The following is a 26,669-nucleotide window of genomic DNA, read 5'->3' as shown; positions in this document are numbered from 1 at the left end:
TTATATCTCTATTTTGGCCAAAGTTGTAAAGAAATTATAAACAAATATAGTTTAAAACAGCACTTGTGTTCTTGCAGCAGTATAACTGCAGTTATAAATTGTGCAGTATAAGTGTTTAACACAGTCACCTGAAGTGTCCATCAAAATGACCTTAAACAGTTAGAAGTCAGTTGATTTGAGTTAGCTCAAATAGCTACCCACGAAAGCATGAAATTGTAGCAGCGCACGCAAAGCAGACACTCTCATCTGTGCAATGGCTTCTTTGTGGAATTAATTAATTAATCTATCTATTATTCCATCGAGTAATATGATTATAATAACAAAAGTATTTCTTAAGAGAAAAAAAAGACAGGTCTTTTAAAATAAACTGCTCACTGTTTTCCATTTTAGTAACTGCAATGTTTCAAAGTTTAACTGCATACAACAAAAAAATAAACCGTTTAATTGTATGTATATGCCATATTGAAATTTTTTTTTAAAAGAAAACATTTCCAAAATGCAAAAATATATAAATAATCTCAAGTGCAGTCAAATGTCAAAGTCAATAAAACAAGAGATATATGGAATTTAAACTAAGACATTACAAATTTACATTTATTCTATCTTCTTGGAAGGCTTTCTGACATTAATAGAAGACAAGGTTTTGTACTTCTGAAAACAGACGGTATGATTGTGTAGACATTAATTAATATTAATAGCAATTCAGTGTCTGATGTAACAACCCTCAGATCAGTAGGTCAAGAGTTTAACGGCCCATGTAAATTTTTATTGGCTTGTGAAAAAAAGCTGTTAAATATTAATCCAATTTTTTTTCTATTATTTCACTTTCAATCTGAAAGATTTTATGAAACCCTATGAAACAGATATTACAGTACAGGTGCGACTGGCTTAGAAACACAAGTCTTCTGTGGCTTTGTCCCAATCCAGCGACCGCACGCTTCGGAGTACGCATTTTGAGACCTATCTATGAGGCTATCACAATCCGAAGTGTACTCCAAATGCAGCCTCCAAATGCAGCCTCCAAATGCAGCCTCCAAATGTGCGGGCGGCCAAAGAGTAAACTTTCAAAAGTACTGAATATTATGTCACTTATTTGTGTGCAAATGTTTAATAATGAAGAACATTAATAACCCTCCTGCCATCCTTTAAAAAACTCACACCCATCACCCTAGGGACCATTCTCAGCCACGCCATAAAAAGACCATATATCCATATTTTATTCCACTTTAAATTAGCCAACCTTGTAAAACTACTTCTCCCTGAAATATTCATGTAAAGTTTTAATTATATTTTCGTTGTTTTAACCCTTCAAATCCCAGTGTTATTACATGAGCGCCCTGTGTTATAAGCCCCAAAAACCAAAAAACGAAACTAAATATTTCCACAAAAAACCAGTTGAAGTAATATGTGATTGTCATTATAAGTAGGCCTTTAGATGGACCAAAGATTGGCACCAACATACATTTTGACCTGCCATTATTTTTTTTGCATTTTTTTTGCAATTTAAAAATTAAAACTTCAAGGCCCTGAGTCTTCATTGACATCCAAGAAAAGAAGAAAAAATAAAATCATATGATGATAATTTGGGGTTGAAAAATAGCGTTTATAATGGAAGTCAATGGGCAGAAAATGGTCCCCAGGGTGATGGGTGTGGGGATTTCTGCTGCTCAGCCATTTTAGGCTGATTTAAGGAATTCACACTGGAATATTAACATTGACAGGTAAAAACTATCCTGTGGCAAGTTTGGTTATATTCCACTGAACACAGTGGAAATGGCAGCCATTTAACACATAGCAGTGGCACAAAAAGGTCCCAAGAAGGCAGGAAAGTTAAAACATGACTGTTGGCCACATGTCAGCAAAGTTATGTGACATCAGTGACGTTTGTACTTTCAGCGTTAACTTGGTTTTAAAGCCTTTACTTTAAAAGCAAAACAGACTTTAATGTTTGTTTGAACGAGCTGACGGTTCACTCGTTAAGCTGAAAGAAAGATGCTTTAATCACAGGAGTCACACATGTGTCCACTGTACCATCTGGGAACTCTTCTTGTTTAGCACTCGTAATAACACAAACACTAAATCCTCCTTCTCTTGTGTTGTTTTGTAGCAGTGTATACACCTGAGACTGTCACCTGTCTGTCTGTCCTGCACTCGCTCTCTCTTTTTCTTTCTCTCTGATTGTGTAATAAAAGTATGAACATGTATTTATTTCAAACTTGTGTTTGAATCCTGCAGCTTATCACAAATTTGATTTCAATGTGTGACAACTGCAAGTGTCCAGAGTGAGGACAGACTGAGGGACCCACTGCTGCACATCATCTGTGAGGCTTTGCACCCCTGATGATCCACCAGGACAAACTCAGCAGTGTGTGAGGAAGAGGAGGAGGAAGAGCCAGCACTAGCTGACAGATGGAGAGAATAGACAGACTGTTCCCTGTTTGTGAAGGACTGCTAGAAAAGTTTAAAATCACTAACTGTCTGTCCTGAATCAGTCTTATTAGGTAATGTTCAAATAATTTTATCATTCCAGTGTTTTCAGTGTGGGAGAAAGTACTCAGGGCCTTCAGGTTACACACTATGAAAGGCAGCAACAAGTTTAATATTCAGAAACCTAAAGTATGTATCAGCAGCAGAATGGAGCTAAAAATAAATGTCCATGTTTGTTTCAGTTCTATGAATCTTTGAGTATTTTGGATTAGCAGCACTGCTGTGTTTGTTGCATCATATTGCTGTAATTGTTTATATGCTTTATATATTCTGAGGTAAGTTGATCTATAGTGTTACATCATATTCTATACGGATGTTATGTGTTTGTATACTTTCTGCCCAGTTTGACCCATTTAGCAGAAGTCAGCCTGTTTAAGGCTCTGATATCTGTTCTTTATTACTTAAAGCAGTTATGACATGGTCTGATTTTCTCACCCAGTAAAGGAATATTTAATATATCAGTCTACTCTTCATTCTATCAGAAACAGTTTTCACAGCTCGTACATTTTCTTTTTACACATATATGTAAGCATTGAGCCAAATTTAGTAATGCCAACATATTAAACGAACAATATTTGTCTCTTATATATGATACATCTATATGTACACTGTCTAAGATACTTGTCATTGAGTGAAGATTTAAGGTGATAGGAAATATAAATAACTGCAACTTGAATCTTTGACACAGAGTTGAAGCTCACTGCTGTAATATATCATAATAATCTGACAATAAATATAATATTGGCCATATTATATTTACATTACCAAAGTGAGATGACTTTAGTCTCATGAACAATATTAGCTAATTGTTATTTACTAACTAATCTTAAAATGACTGTTCAGTACAGAAATGAAGCCCAACAATCATGTTTTTACAGTCCTGTGGTCTCAGCCTCAGATACTCATTTAAACAAAGTGATGTCATGAAAAAAAATGAATGAACAAAAAAACATTTTTTTCTCCTTCATTTCTGTCAAACAATGCTGTATGAAACGTTTCTCGCGGTTAGATCCATGTTTGCTAGGCAACCTGAGCAGTGCGACGAAGGCTAGACTGTCCCATTTCACAAGCCTCTCACTTCCGTACTTCTCGTACCTCCTAGTATGCGCCGTACCTAGCACGCAAAATGCGCACACTCCGAAGCATGCGGTCGCTGGATTGGGACACAGCCTGTATGCTGCCATTTTTCACCACTTTACTACTCAACACACTTTGAGTATATACACACACACGTACGTACGTACCTTACGTACGTACATACGTGTGTGTGTGTGTGTGTGTGTGTAAAATTTTCATTTATCATTCTTACACTACACATAAAAAATATCAAAACATTTTTACACATTCTGTAAGAGTTGACAATATTGCATTTCCAAAGCAGTGTCTTCTTAATGTGCTGTACATTTCTATTCAACACGACCTTATCCCCAACTAAATACTGTAAAAGTGTAGTGCTGTATTTTTGATATTTTGTATTTTTAAAATTTTATTACAGGGAAACTGTTAGAGGTGACGCAAATATGTAAATTATTCTTACTCTGGATCACCCTCACTCTTCTTCTTCCGGCTCACAGCTCTCTGAACTCTATGGTTTCACAGAAAAATAATAGTAAAATCTTCCAAAATTACAGTACTGTGCTTCAAACATTCTCATCTTTGAGCTGATATTCCAGAAGATATATATATATATATATATGTGTGTGTGTGTGTGTGTGTGTGTGTGTGTGTGTGTGTGTGTGTGTGTGTGTATGTGTGTGTAATATATATTTCTAATAATCCAAAACTCAAAGTGGATTGAATAGTAAAGTGGTGAAAAACGGCAGGATAGAGAAGACTCGTGTGTTTCTAAGCCAGTCGGCACTCGTACCGTGATATCTGTAAGAAAGTGCAACAATATTGTAGGTGCAGCTGGCGGTGCGGCTAGCTGGACTGTGACTTTGCATGTGATGGCTCACTTGACACGGAGCAAATATGGGTGAAGCTATTGCGTTCGCGTTCCCATGGCGCTCACTACAGAGCAGTGCGTTAAACGAGGCATGGAAGCAAATAATTTCTCTTGAGAATTTTTATAATAGAATTATTACTTGATGAATCATTGTAGTCCTCAGTACAATCATAGGTTGCATAGAGGACACACATGCATATGCACATCCAAATCCATACACCACAAAAAAAAAAAGACACCATCAGCAACAGGAACAATATATACACTCCCTTCTCTGGTAAACACAATAATGTGTAACATCCATCCTGCAAACTGTGTGGGAAGCCCACATCAACAACTTGGGTTGAAACATCAAGTAAAGGTTGCCTGACGACATCAGCTCCAGGCCAATGTTACAGTTGCTCTGTAAGAATGACTGCATTTGTGGCGTCTTTACATGTATTGAGCAAGACAAATGGCAGTTTGGTCACACAATTACTGATTCAATCCACAGAAATTTGAAAAAAATCTAGGCAGAAAAATGTTGCCAAGACATCAATGTCATTGCCAAGGCAACTTTAATTAAGGCACTCTATCCCTGCATGGAGCTGCATAATTATAATGAATTACAAGTAAGGAGTTCTTACGGAAGAAAACATTATTTTCAACTACATGTTCATGTGTCCTTACAAAATAAAAGGCATTCATATTTAACTTTATTGAGTCTTAACAGTATTCTTTGGGTCTGTGTTAAATCCACGTGCAACCTACCTGAGTACCCTGAGTCTTTTTCTGAGTCTTTCTCTGAGTCACAGTAGAGCATGCGGGTGCTCTTGTCACCCATTTCAGACTGCACCCTGTGAGTGCCACCCTGAGATGCCCACAGGGTGGCACTGTTACTCTTATCCTTGGCATTCTTTGAGGTGCTATGTGTGTCATACTCTGCAAAAGGTTCCTGTTCTTTTAACATTCTGAAACTATCAAGAAAACAAACAAACAAACTCTTTTTTTGAGACAAAAAACATATAGATGGATTTTTTTAATACCAAAGATTACCAGTATAAGCCTACATGAGGAAAATGATTATATTCGTTACGAAATGATACTGGCAGTATCTGAAAAAGAGGTTTTTTGTTCTTGTGCATGCACTCAGATAAATAGGTGAAGTTGAAAAACATATGTATACTATCCAGGCTGGTTGAGCCCCCCACTGAAGTAAGCCACATTGGTAATACAACAAAGTTGTGGGTTTAGCAGCAGAGCTGAGTATGTGCTTTGACTATAGACGCAAAACAGACAGTCTTTGGTCTCACAGGCCTGTCATGACTGCCCTTCACTGTCAGGCCTTTTTACACTGGTGTCAGTAACATGTGCACTAGAACTTGAACTAGAACCAATAACAGGGTAACAGCTTTTGATGGAGGTACTCTGATGGTGTGGAGCAGCATCTCACTCACTGGAAAAATCACCGGCAATCTCATTTCCACAGTCTGGGAGTGAACTCTGTCCTCCAAGACGACAACGCTCACCCCCACAGAGCAGGGTTTCTAAGAGACTAGAATTTGAGAGTGGAGAGGATGGATGGTCTGCAGTCCAGGCGTGTTGTTTGTACCAGAGTGACCAACACAACGGTTTTGTTGTGTCACAACCACATAGTTTGACTTGTGACAAATGCTAGTTGAAGAATGGGATGCCATCCCACAGCATTTTGTGGTTAAGCTAGTGACCAGCATGAAGAGGAAGTGCAAGGCTATTGTGTGTGCATGGTTCTTCCAAATGCTATTTTCAGTATGTCTGATTCTTGATTTCAGTTTATTCTGATTCAACAGCAGAATAAACTGATGTGTTCATGGGTGAAACCTACATACTCAACTCTCCTACTCAACCAACAATTGCATTTTCCTTACAAATATGGCACTATTTAGGGGGAAATGTCACAGGATCAGATGTGGAGAGGTTGCTAGTCTGTTGCAGAGCGAACACAGGGATGTATCTAATCAGAACTAGCGCGAACAACAATAAAATCAATCAATAAAAACAATAAAATCTCATAATGAAAAGAAACCCCCACTAAGACTAAAATCAAATTTTTGAGAAACAAATGTTCTTTGTAGTCTTTGTAGAAAGTATTGAAGGTAAAGTAAATGTGAATACTGAAATTGCAAAAGACCTACCTCATCATCCAGTCCTGGAAGCTTAGTGGCCTGGAATGTTACAACCCAAAATATTTTTCATTTTTTCAGTCTTTCACCACCCCCTAAATGGTTAGATATCATTTCTAGTGTGGTCTTTGTAAAAATACACTGCCATAGGATCATTTAGAGTTTTTGTGCAAATTGCAATTTTATGCTATGTCTCATGTCCACGTGTCTTTAACAACCCCCTTTTTTCTTCCAAAATAGAAGTCTCCATAAAGACATAGGTTGGGTGAAATACAAGGAAGGAAGTGTTGCTTATTTCACTTATTGCTTAAGGCAATAAGTAAAGGAAACATTTTTTCACACATTATTATAATCACATGAACTGCCACAAGGGATGTTTCCCACTGCTTTCAACCAGCTTAACTTGTAACAGAGGTAGCTCTTCTGGAAACAAAGTAAGTAGGTTCAGAAAACCTTTTTCTTTTTTTCTGAATCGAGGACTGTACAAATATGCTCCAGTTCTTCTTGAAATTATAGATCTACACAAAATGTTTACTTCAAGTAGTCACATAATACATGTTTGTATTATATGGCTATTTTGTTTTTTTTTTATACAAGAAACCCATCAACTGTATTTGAAGTTTGTGAAGTCTTTAAATTTGTATTTTGAGGATTACAATGATGCCAGACTTTAAGATGCAAGCTCACAGAGAATTGGAATAAGTCAGTCTTGGTTGGCAAATATCTGTGCAATTTGTGGTTTAGAACAGCAAGGAGACACGTTGCAAGAGGAAAAAAAATCTATTACAATAAATTTTCATAATATCAACAATTTCTGTCATTTCTGGAGGACAGCACAATATGAATACCACCTGCATGACTAAAGCAAGGCTTGGCTGATACAGTCTATTTAGTATAACAGTGTACTGTATGATGAATGACGTTAAAAAAAAAAAAGACTGCAAGTTAACGACTTGTAAGTGGTCAGCTTTGAAAAGTTGCAAGAATGGACAATAATAGTCTATTTTTCATCATCATGTTGTTTTCTGATATACTCTATGCAAACATAACAGCTGACGAGCCTGCAGCAGGAGGAAATTGATAAGACGCTATGGCAGACTGTACAAGCCCACCCCTAACACCATTATGTAATACAATGCCTGCGCTGTTCAGTGGAAAAACGCGAACCTGTTATAAATCCAAATGGAAACTCGCCATTCACTGACTGTACGACTTCCATAAAACATTTAATAAATGACTCCGCAATATTACAAAAAACTGAGACGAGGCTCAGACTAAAACTGTTCAGTTACCCTTCAAATGTGGAACTCAGTACAGTTTACTCACCGGTCAGCACCTTTATCTTAAGAGAAAATTGCTCCCTCCTGGTAGCAGAAGTCCGCCAGTACTAGGTTTAAAAATCTATTTTGGGTAGAAGAATCATATATATGACAATATATATCCTTTGCCTCTGCCAGTAGCAGGAAAAAACAAATCAAAGCTCTACTTTGCTGAAGTGATGCATGAAAACCTGCTATAAGGAACGTAGGCACACTAACCGTGTACTGAAGGCATCCATGACGTTCATTTACGTAGCCAGCCACAGAAGAGTTAGATGCTGACGTAACGCCAACGGTTTAGCCTTTCCCTCACAGATACGTGATTAGTCGGTGACGCCGGACAGGCCAAGTGAGGGTTGAGCTTGGTGCTAGTATGGTGTGTTTAACTGCTGTCGTAAATACAAAATCAGACGTTCATGTGTTTCAAAGTAATTTGACATTTGAGAAAGCAATAAGCGTAGTAGCATTCTTAGCTTACATTAATTCAGTGATTGTCTTACACAGCAAATTCAAAAGTGTTAAATTTTTTGGTGTTAATAGTCTTCTTGCAAAAGTAGAGTTAATTTTACTCTAAGCAGAGTCACATTCTTTTAATGTAACTCTGAGGTGTAAAATGATAGTAGTTAAAATCGAGTGTTAAAAATGAGTCTTTCTCTGTCAAATCTGGAGGTGTTACAATGGAAACATTAACTCTTGACCTCTTAACTCTGAACTCCTAGAGGGGCTATGACACCAACAGAGTAAATTCACAGACTCCGCCCCCAGCACGGCTCCAATCGAAGCTGAAGTGCAGCCGTTTCAGAACATTTTGCTCTACATATTTGAGTTGTTTGCCATGCTTGGTAAGTCATTTTTTCAACGATTGTTTCAATTATTATTATGAGCTTTTACTTCTGTGGCTCTTTGGAGTTGAGACAAAGCTGTGTGAAAGGCATTAGCCATGTTGCTCGCTGATAGCATAATATTCTGTTTTAGCTAGCTGAAAGGTATTGTTTGCGGGCAAATACCACAGCCTTGAAAAAAGCTTGCATGTGAATTTTCAGTCAAACTTTTGGTCAAATACACCTAAAACAATGTCTAGAATGTGAAATGTTGGTATAATGGTGCTACTTGAAGCCTGAAAACGATCGCCCATAAAAATAAAAAAAAAACGAGCAAACAGCAGTAGCTGACGTCCTGACTGGATTCTACGTTAGCATAGATCCCTCCAGAGTTTTGTGCACACGGTTTAGGTAAAAATGAAAAAGGTTGAGGTTTTACATTTAGTTCAGTATTACCTGTTGCCTGTGTCCTTGTCTTTTGGGAAAATACTTTACACAAGTAATGGCTCAAAGAGGATTCCTTTTTTTTTTTCTGTGCTGCAATTGTTTACTGGATTATTTGTGCCATTAATTAGCGTCAACTAATTTTTATTCAATCTCCGCACAGGATATGCTTGTGAAGATGGAATATGGGGGAGAGCAGAAGTGCGTTGAAGTTCCACAAAGGGATGAATGAAGGACATGCATATTGTATTGAAGAAATAAGTGATGAGAATGCTGTTATTTGCATTTACCATGTCAGACCTTTTGATAAACAAAATTCTAATGAAAGTGAGAACATGTATGCTGTTACATCTTTCAGAAGATGTTTTGAAATTGTGGTGCACAGTTCAGAATAAATGTTTTTCAAAAACCATTGCATCTTTTTAGTAAATGTTTATTTCCAAAAAAAATTTCTAGAAGTTCAGAACAGTAAAATTCCCGCTTTTTAGAATGAATTAGAAGATAACTCTTACGTAGTTAAACTAAAATACTCTTTGAGAGTTAATATATAAACTCTTAACACCAAGTGTTAAATTATCAACTCCAGACAGATTTGGTGTTTAACACTAAATCAGAGTTAACGTACCAACTCTCCAAAAAGAGTTAAATTAACACTTTCTGGTGTGGACCCATATAGACACTTTAATAGTGTTGAAATCAAATCCGACAGTGTTAATTTGGACATGCTGGATTTGCTGTGTACTTTTAAATCTTCACTATAATAAAAAAAAAAGTACTATTGAATCTTAATATCCTGACAAACGTGTTGTGGTTTTGTTTTATTTTCTACCTTGTGTTTACAAAATACACGTTATAAAACTCATAAAAACTCTTCATGTGGGTATTTTACCTGCCTTACCAACCACCGAATTAAAACAAAGCTCACCTTGGAAAGCATGTTTAAATTGTTTCCATCAGTAGACAAAATTATTCTCTTCTAGATCTTTCATCCACTTTGCTGAACAGCCCTCTTATTTTTATCAACTCATTCGCAAAAAACAAGTAGCTTCAGATGAACTGCTGAGGAGTGTTACTGACTAGCATTAGTATTAAGTCAAGCACATTCATAGCGAGGCAAGTAGTTCTGGAATGAAAACTAAAAATAACTACTGACCATGAAAAGTAAGGACTTTTAGGGTTTCTATTTTGAAATTGATTCTTTGCTGTTACTGAAACCTCTTTTGACAGGTGTGCTTCCCTTCACTTTCATCACTGGTGCTCTGAAAACATGTCCAGATGATACAATTCATTAGACAACCACAGCAGTCAAACTGCTTTTCCTTCTTCTTTTCCTTCTTTCAGCTGCTCCCTTTAGGGATCAGCACAGCAGGTGTTTCAATCGTCATATGGTTTAATACCAACGTATCTCTAGAAGCCTCTTGTCACACCAACCATCTGCATGTCCTCCTTCACTACATCCTTGAACTTTCTCAGACACTAGCTCTACTTTTAAGATTAGGCTTAAAAAGAAGATGATCACTGTCTCCCTAATCCAAACTGGAAGCTGGTTCCATACAAGAGGGGCCTAAAAATTGAAGGCTTTCCCTCCCATTCTACTTTTAAATATCCATCCATCCATTCGCTTCCGCTTATCTTTTTCAGGGTCGCAGGGGGCGCTGGAGCCTATCCCAGCTGTCATAGGGCGAAAGGCGGGGTACACCCTGGACAGGTCGCCAGTCTGTCGCAGGGCTAACACATAGGGACAGACAACCATTCACACTCACTCGCACATTCACACCTAGTGACAATTTGGATTAATCAATTAACCTATCCCCACAAGCTGCATGTCTTTGGACGGTGGGAGGAAGCCGGAGTACCTGGAGAGAACCCACGCAAACACGGGGAGAACATGCAAACTCCACACAGAAAGACCCCGGCCTGATGGTGGAATTGAACTCAGGACCTTCTTGCTGTGCGGCAACAGTGCTAACCACCGTGCCACCGTGCTGCCCACTTTTAAATACTCTAGGAAAAAATAAGTAAGCCTGCAGTGCTAGAGCAAAGTGCTCTAATGGGGTGACTAGAAAGTCATTAAGATAAGATGGGGCCTCCACCCCATGTTTTTTTTTTGTTAGTTTCACCATTTCCAAACCATACACCAAAGCAGGTCTCATTACCATATTGTAAATGCTCCCTATCACTCTTGTTGCTTCTGTTACAAATCAACCTTGACACTCAACATTCTAACTAAGGAGCTTTAAATAAAATCTTTCCCTATAGCTGCTTTGCAGTTATTAAGCATCATCCACCATAAAGTAGTATCTTGCAATTTAGTTTCCCCAACACTGTATGTTTTTCAAACAATACTGGAAGTTTGTAAGAAAAAAAAGTGGAGTGTGGTCCGGTGGAAAGTGCCCCACCAGTTACATTTGGCAATGTTTATTGTTATCATTACTTATGATGCAGTCATGTAACTTTTAAATTAGCGCAATAATATTCAGTGCACTTAGTGTAGAACAGAAAGTAACAACAGAAATATCACTGCTTTTTGACAGCCCAACAAAACCTGAATGCAGCATAGGAGAAGTGGATGTGTGTGGCAACATGTGAGGCAGCTCATGGAGGCGTGGCTTCTTCACAGCAACATATTTCTTGCTGGGGGAAAGAACTGTGAGCCTCACAATCCCATGTGTGCAAACCGAAGCCACGCCCCCCCCGACATTCTGCAAAAGAGATGGCAGAAAGAAATGCAGTGTTATCTGAGTATGTAATTCTTACATCCTCTGAACGTGATATGAGTTAATTGCTGCCACTCTGACCATTTGGGCATTTAATTACGCTTCTTCAGGTAGTTTACTGAAGATCAATTTGCATGCATAAGGGGCTATCATCTCAAAGTTGACATACAACTTAGATACTCTCTTATTCATCAATCCAGACCAAACGCACGACCACTGAGCACTTTGGAGGAATGTAACGAATTTAATTTTGATTTAATTTCTAAAAGCAAACAAACAAACAAAAAACTAATAAAGTATCCAATGTAATGACCCCCCACCAAAAAAACAAAACAAAACACACACACACACCATGGGTCAACTGGAGTCTGCAAGGGCTAATGAAATACAGCAGTGGTGCAATTTAAAGCATGCAGAGTGGAGGCTGACTTGCTTAAAGAAAGTGGGCAGAAAAATAATTGGACTACAGCAATGATGTCAGAATTCAGTTTTGTAGTATGGGAAAGTGGAAGTGATGTAAAAGAGTAGATTAGCAGCCAAAAACCTGCAGTAGGACACTTGAGTGGAACAATAAAGGGACGGTTTGTATGAATTCAAAAACTCGTACCAGTTTGCTTCTTGTCTAGAAGTATGAAGCGCCAGTCCGATTTTTTATGCCTGTGTTGAATAATGCCACTTGAATTGCTTTTTGAGTTGGTGGACTGCCTCTATGTGGTTAAATTACTGAAAATGTTATACTACATCTTTGAAAAATCCTGGTAAAGATGTTGCACCCCAACATCCTAAATAATTCTTGGATAAATGGCCATCCAACAAATTATGTTACTTGAGAAATTGTAATACATAATTGAACTGAGGTTTGCGGAGCTATAAAGAACTGAATATGTCTACATGTAGTAAATTTCATTATCGTTTTTTTTTTTTTACATTTGTGGCATACAACTTGTGATCCCAGCCCATCACACATCACTCACACCCCTGTGGTGTAGGGGGGTCACGTAGGTCGCAGTGGGTAAGGCCAGTCACGTGGTTTTGCTGGGTGTTGCATTACCACGTGACCCTAGTGGTGAGGTTGCTGCAGTGGCCCCATTAACTGCTGTCTGTCTTGCTCAATTTTAACATTTTATAATAGTAATTTTATCTGCACCTTTGACACTGTGGGTGTTGGGGACTGAGCCTCGGCCCTTGCAATTTTTTGTTGAGAAATGTAATTTTTATTTCTGTTGAACTATTATCCACAGAGTGATAATCTCTACCCATCTTCTGAAAGGCCTCTCAGATAGTGATCATATTAAGGATCTGATGCTAAATGACTAGTTGTAAGATGTGTAGTTAAAATGAGACTTATATTCTAAAGTGCTTTGAGTGGTCAGTGAGAGTAGAGACTAGAAAGTGCTATAGAAAGATCATCTTTGAATCGAGGAGGGGGCCTAAGGGTACATCTTTCCATATCTTACAATGCTGTGATTGTAGGCATTCCCTAACTCTCTGTGAATGTTACTCATGGCCATTAATCAATGGTCATGAAAATTTGCATATTAAAGATCAAGGAACTGACCTCACAGCCCATTGTTTATTTAGTGGGCGAGTTTCAGTGATTGTGCAAATGTACTGTTTATAAGGTTGGGGAAACCTGGAGTCAGCTGAGACTGAAGAAGTCACTTGGATGAGTGATGAAACGTTTCTCCCACTGAACACACTACATACAGATGAACAGAATCAACCTTTAGGATTTACTTACCTGGATACTGAGCATGCATCAAAACGTTTTTACATTATATTTAACATTTTTTTTTACTAAATTTTTAAACAAACCAAAGAAAAAAAATTTCAACAAACAAATGATTTATGTTTTACAGATATGGGACAGTCTGGGCAGTGAGCTACCAGAACCTTTTCTATAATTTAATATAAATATCATGCAGAAATAATGAGATGTTCTGTTGAAAACACACTTCTTTATTGTATACTAAGATATCTCAGGGATTAAATGTGCAGTTAAATATATTTATGCTGAAAAGAAGTGCAGTTTCACTTGTATGGTCCCCATATGATCAAAGTGGGCTGTATGTGGCCCTCGATGTAAAATGAGTCTGACATCTCTGATGTAAAATGTTCAGCAAGTGAACTTGTGTTCTGGGGGACCAAAAATGCTAAATGATAAAGGCTACAAAGACAATATCTAACACATGGGAGACCAAAATTCTAAAGCACAAAGTAATAAAAAGTGACAAATGTCCATTTTTTGCAGTTAGCTTGTACAAGGATTGAGTTCAGTACACATCCTTCCATTTGTATAATATTATAATTTATTCCTTAATACTCAATGAGCTAATAATACAGAAGAAAAAAATGTTCAAAAAACAGACATGCAGGATTTTTTGGTGTAATAGTAAGATTAACTGCTGCTCTCCTCCCTTCTTCATATATTTCACCAAAGGTCACAGCCAGGATTGAATTAGAGGACTTACAAGTGTCATGGGGAGTTGCATGGCTTATTCATTGAATATAAAAAGAAAAAGAAAAAAAGAATGGTACAAACAGCAGCACCATCTTTGTAGGTCTGATGGTCTTGATTATGTTGTTAAACTGCACTGATGGCTATGTGAAGTTCTTATGTTACAGTATAGTCACTGTGGATAGGCTTTTTCCTTTCTGTGGACAAAGACAGATTTTAACAATAAGGCTCCCAGGCAAGGCACTGAAATCGTGCTAAGAGTAACACCTCTTTAAAAATGAAAGCTCTACTTATTTTTATGGCTGTATGATTGTAACCAAGGTGTTTATACACGTGTGTGTGTGTGTGTGTGTGGCAGAGATGCTATCACTCTCTTATGCTAGCAGAATAGGAGAATTGGGGGAAATGAGCTTCTTGGCTGGGGTCCTCACAGTCCAGACTGTTATCTGTAACAAGAAGGCAATCTAAGTCAGTGACCAAGAAACGTGATATTAACTTTGAATAATGATGGATCAGTGCTGACGGGTCCAACAAGAAGATACTTACACTTGTTTGGGGGAGTGAGTGTGATTGTTTGTGCTGTGAACTCCTCATCAAAGTACCGGGTATCTGTCTCTGATGTTACTTGCGGTTTGAAGAGGGGGGTCAGCTGTACCAGGGATTGGAAGAGACAGATATCACTTGGTAACATGCTGGATTTATAACATGCATGTAGAGGAGGGTCTACAATGCAGTTGGCATAACTCATACCTAGGGTATCCATTTAAAATTCCTACATCACTTCGGTCTTGAGTTATCATATTCACAAACTTGGGTGTACATGCTACCAGCCTGCCGACCTGCCCAGTGAGGTGATGACATTACCCCAATACCCTTTTGCGGAAATGGGGTAAAAAGCCACTACTTGACCCAGCTGTCTTAACTAATTATAGGCTGTTTATCTCAAAAGATTTTGAACGAGTAGCTGTGAAACAGCTAACTAATTATCTGTACAGGAATGGTTTATTTGGAGAGTTTTAAATCTGAATTTATCACAGTACAAAAGCAGGGTTAACGAAGGTTACAAATGATCATCTTATGGCCTCATCTCTGTGCTTATCTTGATGCAGCATTCAATACTTGTTACACAGATCAGAGCATGCTGTAGTTATTAAAGTTACTGTGTAAAAACCTAGATGACCTCTAATTCAGACAAACCTAAAGTTCTTGTCTTTGGCCCTAAAAATCTTAGAAATATGATGTGTAACCAGATACTTACCCTGGATGGCATTACCTTGGCCTCCAGTAACACTGTAAGGAATCTTGGAGTTGTTTTTGACTACGATATATCCTTCAATGTGCATATTAAACAAATATTTAGGGCTGTTTCTTGCATTTCCACAATATCTCTAAAATTAGAAACATGTTGCCTCACAATAATGTTAAGCAATACTGGCGACCACCAGTGGTAGCCTCGTAGCACATACACCTATGGTCTCAATTTCAAAATCCTGCGTCGCTTTGTTTTTAAGTTATCACAATCACAAGATTTTCAGAAAACTTGACCTCTAAACTTGAGATTAATTAAAAATTCTGATTAATTTGAAAATTCTCGGTGACTTCTTTCTTGAGTTATTGCATTCACAAGATTTTGTAATGACAATACCCAATCAGCCTTTTATGGCTAAGGAGTAAAAAACACTTGTATTCCCATGCGCTAATATTTGTATTAATTTTTATTAGTTCAATTAGCTTTTTGCTTTACGCAGAAACAGCTAACAGAAATTTCCTTCAAAGAGCTACTTATTAAACTAATTATAAATTTATCCAGGAGTCTGAGAACAAAGTGCTCTATTATTATGGTGATAGGGTACTATGAGTTCTTTAAGAAAAGATGGGGCCTAAATATTTAACAACTTGTATGTGAGGAGAAGGATTTTAAATTTTACTTTGAATTTAACATGGAGCCAATGAAGTGAAGTCAGTATGGGAGGAATATGCTGTCTCATTCTAGTACCTGGTGGTACTCCAACTGGAGCATTTTGGATCAACAGAAGGCATTTCAAAGAGTTTTTATGACAACCTGATAATGAATTTCAATAGTCCAGCTTAGAAGTAATAAATGCATTAATGCATTTTCAGGACAAGATCAGAAATAATATTTTTAATTTTAAAGATACTGCACAAAATAAGTAAGCAGTGCTACATATTTGTTTAATCAAGAACATCCTGGTCAAAAACAACTCCAAGATTCCTCACCGTATTACTGGAGGCCTAGGTAATGGCTTCCAAAGTATGCATCTGGTTAGACACTGTGTTTCCAAGATTTTTAGGACCAATGAATCAGAATTTAGACGCAGGACATTTATTATCTTAAACAGTTTAACGAATTGGTGTGTCAGTGGGTATCAGCTGCGTAGCAATGAAAATGTATCGTATGCCTTTGAATGACACTGCCTAAGAGAGGCATATATAATGTAAACAGAATTAATCGTAGCATGAAACACTCTGGAATTCTATGATTAACCTTTGCAAGTACAGAACAATCTTCATTTACATGAAAAAATTGGAGTCTATTAAATAGATTTGATTAAAACCACTGCAGCGTACTACATTCTCTAACTACGGCATGCTCTTATCTCTGTAATAAAATCTTAGTGTCCAAAATATTAAATGCTGCACTGACAAGCACAGAGGTGAGGTAGGAAATTAGAAGTCATCCAGGTCCTTATGTATTTAAGACATTTCTGCAACTAAAAGTGTGAAAACAATCTCCCATATTCTACATTTGCCTTGACTATGGAGTAGGGTTGCAAGATGGAAGCCTTTCCTGACAAAGAAAAACATTGAAATCTGGCAAAAATTTGCAAAATATACATCAAGTATTCCACAAGCATGAGGAAACCTCTGATATGGCCTGATGAGTAGGCCAAACTTTTTGGTTGCAATTCAAAAGGTTGTTGGTGAAAAAATCAACACTTTGCACCACCAAAAGAACCTAATATCAATGGAATCTATCACATGTGGATTGGCCTGATGGCTACTTTCCATGGACATTTACCATTTATCAAAATTTGAGAACATCTAAAATCCGTGTCTGTGAAGGTTCCCAGCCATCCACCGTCATCGTAGTGTAAGGAGCTTGTCACTCCACCTCACCCAAATTCAAGTGTGTGTGAAAAATGTGGTTACTTTATAGTACATCTGGTGAGTGTTGGGATTCCTCATGAATGTTATTATTAATTTGGTTACTTTTTATTTCTCTCATGTCATGTTGCTATGGAGCAACAAGAATGCTACACTGCAAGAATGCCAGAATCCATCGTTTCATTTTTGACTCACTTGTAACTGCTGTTCCTGTTAAATGAAGACATGACTGATTGGACTGTCTGACTGCGCTTGATAAATAGAAATAAGTTGTTAAAAAAAAGAAAGCCCCACCTTTCTCTGTTCCACATCATGCCAGTTGATGGTGATAAAAAATTTGTGAGTCATTACTTCTTTGGCATCACTGGGACCTCCTCCTAACCTGTCAGTCCAAATGAGATTATTTGAGAGTAAACTAGGCATTTTTAATATAATCCACACAGAGTAGTAGTTTGGGCTAATACCTGTGCTTGGGATCCTTCTTGAGCAGGCCAGCCAGCAGGGACTTGGCCTCAGGTGAGAGGTTCCGAGGAAAGCGGATCTCCTCCATTAGGATGAGCTCAAATAAGCGCTCGTGGTCTTGGTTATAGAAAGGCAATCGGCCACACATCATTTCATACATAACTACACCGAGACCCCACCAGTCCACTGCGCGGCCGTAGTCATTATCTTCTAGGACCTGAGGAAGAAGAGACCGATTTCTCAACAGCAGTAAAAAGCCATAACTCTGAATTGGCACACCATAGCATTTGGTGCAAATAATGGCACACTTTTGTGAGTCAAAAATATTTCTTCTTTATATGTTTTTTCTTCTTTTTCTGTTCAAACTTCTTACCAGTCATCTTTTACATCACCCCTTCTGTTTGAAAGAGCAGGGCTAATCTTTTCTCTTAAGTGTGTAAAAAAATCAAATGCATCATTTTCTTCCTACTCTTTAAATAAGTGATCTGCATGTTTAAATGGAGCTGCCATTTAAACCATGCTTAACTGGTACTAAGGGGTCCGAATTGTGCCTGATATAATATCAGTGTATATCAGTGAGCTGATAAAAGGAACCATACCAGCTAAAATTCACCAGAAATTGAAACTCAGACTACACAATGTTTTTCTAATCTTCTACTGTCTAATTTGTTAATTCCATGCAAACTGTGGCCTCAATGTGGTCTTCTGCTGGTGTGGCCCATCTGTCTATAGTAGAGCCCAATATAAGTCAGTTTCAGTTCAATTTCAGTTTTAATTGTCATATGCAAGCTAGCACAGGGTCAACATTCCAATGAAATGTGTTTGACGTGCAGAAGACAAGTCACTCAGCAGTATAATACAGTAAAAATATTACAAATATTAACAGACTAAATATATATAAATATATACACAAATGTATAAATAAAAAAATCTTAAATAGAAATGTGACCATTGAAATGGGGGTAATGGGATATTGCACATGGGATAAAGTGGCAGGAGTGAGCAGTAGCACAAACTGAGCAGTACAAGATTTTAGAGTTGCAGTTAGTACAGTATTGGACGGAGTAAGGGTTTTTATTTTTATTTAAATACTAATAAGAATGAAGTGACCAGTGCAGAGTGTAGTATGTTCTTGAGAAACTTTAGGACAGCTTCTGTGTGCATCCTGTGAAGTGTGGTGTCGGTATTCAAGTGTTGTAGTTGAGGTGTTGAATGGCTTGATGGTAAAAGCTGTTTTAATAAATAAATAAATAAAAAACCAACTGGTGGTCGCCAGTGGTACTCCTCTTGACACAATTTGGAAATCCTGTGTTGGCTTGTGCTCAAGTTGTCGCATTGACAACATTTTCAGGAAACGTGACCTCTGACCTTGAGGTCAAGGTCACTGAGATTTGAACTAGTCTGAGATTATGGTATGGCATGAAACGTCTACATCACCTCATTCCCAAGTTCACAAACTTGGGTGATTGGGTGTCTTGGGTGTAGCATGATTCTTAGTGATATTGGACATTGGTCAACATATCAACTCACACGTACCTTGTTTTACTGTACACAGGAAAAACAAACAAAAACAGAACACTTTACATGGCTCAACCAAGACAGCTTCTTATGCACATAAAATATGAGTAATAGATTTACAGTTGCAGCAAATCTAGAGACAGGGGACCAAACTATGATATTAAACAAGCTATTAAACAAGCTTGACAACACAGGTGTGTTTAAAATGTGTCACCAGACAGTGCCTTACCTCAGGAGCCAGATATTCAGGTGTTCCACAAAAGGTTTTCATTGTTGCATCTGGAGTAATGCCCTCTTTACAAAGGCCAAAATCAGTTATTTTAATGTGTCCGTCTTTGTCCAGCATCAAATTCTCCAGCTGAGAGGAAAAACACATTCACATCAGATTTCAGTATAATCATACACTGCTGCCAATTCAACAGATCCACAGTTCCTGTACATTTTCTTCGTCTGTTCACAAAACAACAGAAAAACAAACATGCTGTCTACATTAAACTAACCAAAAAATAAGCCTACATCTAGTCAAAGCAGCTTGCAAAGAAAAGCGTCTGGACTTCTTTAAGTTGCTTGAAGACGTTTCACCTCTCATCCGAGAAGCTTCTTCAGTTCTAAGGTCAAATGGTGGAGAGTCACAGATATAACCTAGTGGGAGTATCCCCCCACAGAGGGACAAAAAGACCCCCTGATGATCCTCTAATCGCCTGAGCTCTGGCTGATTGGGACCCACACCCAGTTTCACACCTTGGCTCAGGCGATTAGAGGATCATCAGGGGGTCTTTTTGTCCCTCTGTGGGGGGATACTCCCACTAGGTTATATCTGGGACTCTCCACCATTTGACCTTAGAACTGAAGAAGCTTCTCGGATGAGAGGTGAAACGTCTTCAAGCAACTTAAAGAAGTCCAGACGCTTTTCTTTGCAAGCTGCTTTGACTACGATGACCTGGATGACTGAGAACCTTCACAGACATATTGCCTACATCCAGTGTACAAATATTTGTGGAACCTCATCATCTTGATCACTGAAAGAATAGTTTTGTTGTTCCTTTTTCAAAGACAGGTCGACGTCATTCAAACTCGTCCAAGATTTTTAGTAGATACTCCTGTGATATCAATTTGAAGCTCCCACATCACTGTATTCTTGAGTTCTTGCATTTACAAGAGTTTCAAAAAGAATTACCACTGACCTTGATATACAGGGAGTGCAGAATTATTAGGCAAATGAGTATTTTGTCCACATCAACCTCTTCATGCATGTTGTCTTACTCCAAGCTGTATAGGCTCGAAAGCCTACTACCAATTAAGCATATTAGGTGATGTATCTCTGTAATGAGAAGGGGTGTGGTCTAATGACATCAACACCCTAAATCAGGTGTGCATAATTATTAGGCAACTTCCTTTCCTTTGGCAAAATGGGTCAAAAGAAGGACTTGACAGGCTCAGAAAAGTCAAAAATAGTGAGATATCTTGCAGAGGGATGCAGCAGTCTCAAAATTGCAAAGCTTCTGAAGCGTGATCATCGAACAATCAAGCGTTTCATTCAAAATAGTCAACAGGGTCGCAAGAAGCGTGTGGAAAAACCAAGGCGCAAAATAACTGCCCATGAACTGAGAAAAGTCAAGCGTGCAGCTGCCAAGATGCCACTTGCCACCAGTTTGGCCATATTTCAGAGCTGCAACATCACTGGAATGCCCAAAAGCACAAGGTGTGCAATACTCAGAGACATGGCCAAGGTAAGAAAGGCTGAAAGACGACCACCACTGAACAAGACACACAAGCTGAAACGTCAAGACTGGGCCAAGAAATATCTCAAGACTGATTTTTCTAAGGTTTTATGGACTGATGAAATGCGAGTGAGTCTTGATGGGCCAGATGGATGGGCCCGTGGCTGGATTGGTAAAGGGCAGAGAGCTCCAGTCCGACTCAGACGCCAGCAAGGTGGAGGTGGAGTACTGGTTTGGGCTGGTATCATCAAACATGAGCTTGTGGGGCCTTTTCGGGTTGAGGATGGAGTCAAGCTCAACTCCCAGTCCTACTGCCAGTTTCTGGAAGACACCTTCTTCAAGCAGTGGTACAGGAAGAAGTCTGCATCCTTCAAGAAAAACATGATTTTCATGCAGGACAATGCTCCATCACACGCGTCCAAGTACTCCACAGCGTGGCTGGCAAGAAAGGGTATAAAAGAAGAAAAACTAATGACGTGGCCACCTTGTTCACCTGATCTGAACCCCATTGAGAACCTGTGGTCCATCATCAAATGTGAGATTTACAATGAGGGAAAACAGTACACCTCTCTGAACAGTGTCTGGGAGGCTGTGGTTGCTGCTGCACGCAATGTTGATGGTGAACAGATCAAAACACTGACAGAATCCATGGATGGCAGGCTTTTGAGTGTCCTTGCAAAGAAAGGTGGCTATATTGGTCGCTGATTTGTTTTTGTTTTGTTTTTGAATGTCAGAAATGTATATTTGTGAATGTGGAGATGTTATATTGGTTTCACTGGTAAAAATAAATAATTGAAATGGGTATATATTTGTTTCTTGTTAAGTTGCCTAATAATTATGCACAGTAATAGTCACCTGCACACACAAATATCCCCCTAAAATAGCTAAAACTAAAAACAAACTAAAAACTACTTCCAAAAACATTCAGCTTTGATATTAATGAGTTTTTTGGGTTCATTGAGAACATGGTTGTTGTTCAATAATAAAATTATTCCTCAAAAATACAACTTGCCTAGTAATTCTGCACTCCCTATATACATACATATCTATATACACATATATATATATACACACACATATATATATATATATATACACACACATATATACACATACATATATATATATATATATATATATACACATACATATATACACATACATATATATATATATATATATATATATACACATACATATATACACATACATATATATATATATATATATATATACACATACATATATACACATACATATATATATATATATATATATATACACATACATATATACACATACATATATATATATATATATATATATACACATACATATATACACATACATATATATATATATATATATATATACACATACATATATATATATATATATATATATATATATATATATATATATATATATATATATATATATATATATATATATATATATATATATACACACACACATATATATATATATATATACACATATATATTTATATATACACATATATATTTATATATATATATATATATAAAAACACCCAGCACGCCCCTGCGGGCGGTTTATCCTTCAAGCTCGGGTCCTCTACCAGAGGCCTGGGAGCTTGAGGGTCCTGCGCAGTATCTTAGCTGTTCCCAGGACTGCGCTCTTCTGGACAGAGATCTCCGATGTTATTCCCGAGATCTGCTGGAGCCACTCGCCTAGCTTGGGAGTCACCGCACCTAGGGCTCCGATTACCACGGGGACCTCCGTTACCTTCACCCTCCACATCCTCTCGAGCTCTTCTATTTCTCCAGCTTCTCGTGTTCCTTCTTCCTAATATTGCTGTCATTCGGAACCGCTACATCGATCACCACCATTTTGTCCGTCTGTATCTGGAAGTCCCACAGGATCTTAGCTCGGTCATTCTCCACCACCCTCGGGGGCATCTCCCATTTTGACCTCGGGACTTCCAGGTTATACTCGGCACAGATGTTCCTGTACACTATGCCGGCCATTTGGTTATGGCGTTCCATGTATGCCTTGCCTGCTAGCATCTTGCACCCTGCTGTTATGCGCTGGATTGTCTCTGGGGCATCTTTACACAGCCTGCACCTGGGGTCTTGCCTGGTGTGATAGACCCCAGCCTCTATGGATCTTGTACTCAGAGCGTGTTCGTGTGCTGCCATGATTAGTGCCTCTGTGCTGTCTTTCAGTCCAGCTTTGTCCAGCCACTGGTAGGATTTCTGGATATCAGCCACCTCCTCTATCTGCCGGTGGTACATACCGTGCAGGGGCCCTTTCCTTCCATGATGGTTCCTCGTCTCCCTCCTCTTTCTTGGGTTTCTGCTGCCTGAGGTATTCACTGAGCACTCGGTCAGTTGGGGCCATCTTCCCAATGTATTCTTGGATGTTCGTTGTCTCATCCTGGACTGTGGTGCTGACACTCACCAGTCCCCGGCCCCCTTCCTTCCACTTAGCGTACAGCCTCAGGGTGCTGGACTTGGGGTGAAACCCTCCATGCATGGTCAGGAGCTTTCTTGTCTTTATGTCAGTGGCTTCTATCTCCTCCTTTGGCCAGCCTATTACCCCAGCAGGGTACCTGATCACGGGCAGGGCGTAGGTGTTGATGGCCCGAATCTTGTTCTTACCATTCAGCTGACTCCTCAGGACTTGCCTGACCCTCTGCAGGTACTTGGTGGTTGCAGCTTTTCTAGCGGCCTCTTCATGGTTCCCATTCGCCTGCGGGATCCCCAGGTACTTGTAACTGTCCTCTATGTCTACAATGTTGCCTTCTGGTAGTTCAATCCCCTCAGTTCTGACTACCTTCCCTCTCTTTGTTACCATCCGACTACACTTCTCCAGTCCGAACGACATTCCAATGTCATTGCTGTATAGCCTGGTAGTGTGGATCAGTGAATCGATTTCTCGTTCACTCTTGGCATACAGCTTGATGTCATCCATGTACAGGAGGTGGCTGACAACTGCTCTGTTCCGTAGTCGGTATCCGTAGCCAGTCTTGTCAATTATCTCACTGAGGGGGTTCAGGCCTATGCAGAACAGCAGTGGGGACAGAGCATCTCCTTGGTAGATCTCACACTTGATGGTGACTTGTGCTATGGGCTTGGAGTTGGCCTCTAGTGTTGTACGCCACATCCCCATCGAGTTCCTGATGAAGGCTCTTAGGGTCCCATTGATCTTGTACAATTCTAGGCATTCCAGTATCCAGCTGTGGGGCATTGAGTCATAGGCCTTCTTGTAATCAATCCAGGCCGTGCACAGGTTGGTCAGTCTGGTCTTGCAGTCTCGGCTGACTGTTCTGTCTACCGGTAGCTGGTGTTTTGCGCCTCTGGTATTCTTGCCAATTCCTTTCTGTGTCCCGCTCATGTATTGACCCATGTGCCTGTTCATCTTAGCCGATATGATGCCTGACAGGAGCTTCCATGTAGTACTGAGACAGGTTATTGGTCGGTAGTTGGAGGGGACCGGTCCCTTCTTGGGGTCCTTGGGGATCAGGACTGTCCGACCTTCGGTTAGCCATTCCGGGTGTCTCTCGTTAACTAGCAGCTGGTTCATTTGTGCTGCCAGAGGTTCGTGGAGTGCAGTCAGCTTCTTTAGCCAGTAGGCGTGAACCATGTCGGGCCCTGGTGCTGTCCAACTCTTCATACTGGAGACCCTTTCTTGGATATCTGCCACTGTGATGGTTACTGGACCCTGTTCAGGGAGGTCGCTGTGGTCTGCCCTCAGATCCACTAGCCACTGAGCATTGCCGTTATGGGTTGCATCCTTCTCCCATATGCTCTTCCAGTATTGTTCTGCCTCCAGCCTTGGTGGTGCTGTTCTCTTATTATTATTGTTCCCTTGCCACTGAGAGTACACCTTTGCTGGTTCTGTGGAGAACAGCTGGTTTATTCTCCTGCCTTCTATCTCTCTGGTGTACCTCCTCAAGCGGCTGGCCAAGGCTGTGAGTCTTTGCTTGGCCAAGGCCTCAGGTATGGACAGCTTGCTGTATTTCTTATGCACCTTCTTTGTCGCACCTTTCTGCAACTCCGTTAGTGTGCTAACCTCCCTTCGTGCTACTTTGATCTTGCCCTCTAGCCTCCTCCTCCATGGAGGGTACTGCCCCTTGTGGCTGTTCAACTTGTAGCCAAGCATCTCACTGATCACTGCTGCCATATTGTAGATCAGCTTGTTAGTGTCGGTAGTCGTGGTTGTAGGTATTGTCCGTAGTGCTGCATTAACATCATCTAGCAGACCTTCTGAGGGTACTTCACGTAATCTTGGTAACCGGCTACGGGGAATCCAGGTTTCAAGCTTGGCCATGATCCTATTTTTCAGGTCAGTTCCTCTCGCACTCAACGATCCTTCTCCTATCGCACTTGGGGCTATGTACCCAATCTCGGGTGGGGGTGATGATATCTCCCCCCTGACCTGGCGTCCTGACCCAGATAGCAAGGAGACATTGAACAGATGTTGATTTTCCATTTGAACCATCAGAATCGTCAGGATTGAAATGTCAACACAAAACCAATGTTGAAACAACATTGAAATACTGATGAAACCTGACACTGACATTGAAATAACATTGATTCACTGTTGTTCTGTCATCGTTGATTGTTGATCTATTTATAGTTGACAAGGTGACAACAATCACGTTGAAAAACCATCGATTTATGGTTGAGCGGGAAATTAAAGCTGCTACCACTTGGACTATTCCGCAGCACCCCTATCACATTGGTACATCCCTCCAGGTAACCATTGTCTTGTACAGTAGAGCGGGACATTAGATTTACTCTCAGCGGAATTGACCGGAGAAGGCATCAGTTCATGCACTGCACTGGCCTGCACCATGATTAGTATAAGGTAAGAATGAATGACTTTTGTTCTATTCGTTATTTCCACGGTTGCATTTGAATAACAGTAAAAAAAAACTAAAAAAAAACTTGTTAATGTAAAGTTTCGGATAAAATGTGGGAGCCCGAAATTGTGTCTACTTTCATCTTACAATCCGGCAACAAATAAATTGCACTGCAAACAAAGTCTATCAACAAAGAAAACATTTTCGTTTCATACTTTTCTGTTATATTCCCTTACAAAGCTAGCTTTAACGCTTCGAGGGTTCCTTTGTTCTTGCCGTCGCCTCGGCGCTTGACCCAGACTTTCGCTCTGTAGTTGCTTTTTAGCATAGTACTACAAAAAATTGTAAATCTGTGATATATGATTGATAAACGTAAAGGTAACTGTATAAATGTGTTCAATGACTTTGTTATTTTTAATGATTGGTGAGCACCCGCTTCGATTCGCACTCAATTCAAACTTTACACTGCACGCTCACCTAACTTGCGTTTGCACCTTTTGTCCACACGTAAACTGCGTTTAGCATTTACGTGTGGACGAGGAAGACGGAGAAAACGCAGCGTCAAAGGTGTGCGCCTATTTTGACGCCACACTGTGCGCCAAGTTTTTGTCTCGGTGCCATGAATTCCTACAATGGCAGACTTAGACAAAATACTGTTAAT

General features: G+C 39.3%; 1 protein-coding gene across 8 annotated transcripts in view; it reads right to left on the bottom strand.

Moving 5' to 3' along the window:
- Window positions 1-12,098: 12,098 nt before the first annotated feature.
- The window catches only part of LOC308386738 (RAC-beta serine/threonine-protein kinase-like), a 51,351-nt gene continuing 36,780 nt past the window's right edge, over window positions 12,099-26,669 (bottom strand). For all 8 annotated transcript variants that reach the window (XM_080866483.1, XM_080866481.1, XM_080866484.1 and 5 more), the window contains 5 exons: window positions 19,668-19,796; window positions 17,923-18,137; window positions 17,753-17,840; window positions 14,879-14,981; window positions 12,099-14,778 (listed from right to left, as the gene is read on the bottom strand). In XM_080866483.1, the coding sequence (XP_080722609.1) occupies window positions 14,699-14,778; window positions 14,879-14,981; window positions 17,753-17,840; window positions 17,923-18,137; window positions 19,668-19,796 (615 nt within the window). In that variant the 3' untranslated portion in view covers window positions 12,099-14,698. The remainder of the gene's footprint in view (window positions 14,779-14,878; window positions 14,982-17,752; window positions 17,841-17,922; window positions 18,138-19,667; window positions 19,797-26,669) is intronic.

This window comes from Rhamphochromis sp. 'chilingali' (genome assembly GCF_963969265.1).
Source record: "Rhamphochromis sp. 'chilingali' genome assembly, chromosome: 19".
Taxonomy (NCBI): Eukaryota; Metazoa; Chordata; class Actinopteri; order Cichliformes; family Cichlidae; genus Rhamphochromis; species Rhamphochromis sp. 'chilingali'.
This window is presented reverse-complemented; position numbering and strand designations above follow the sequence as displayed.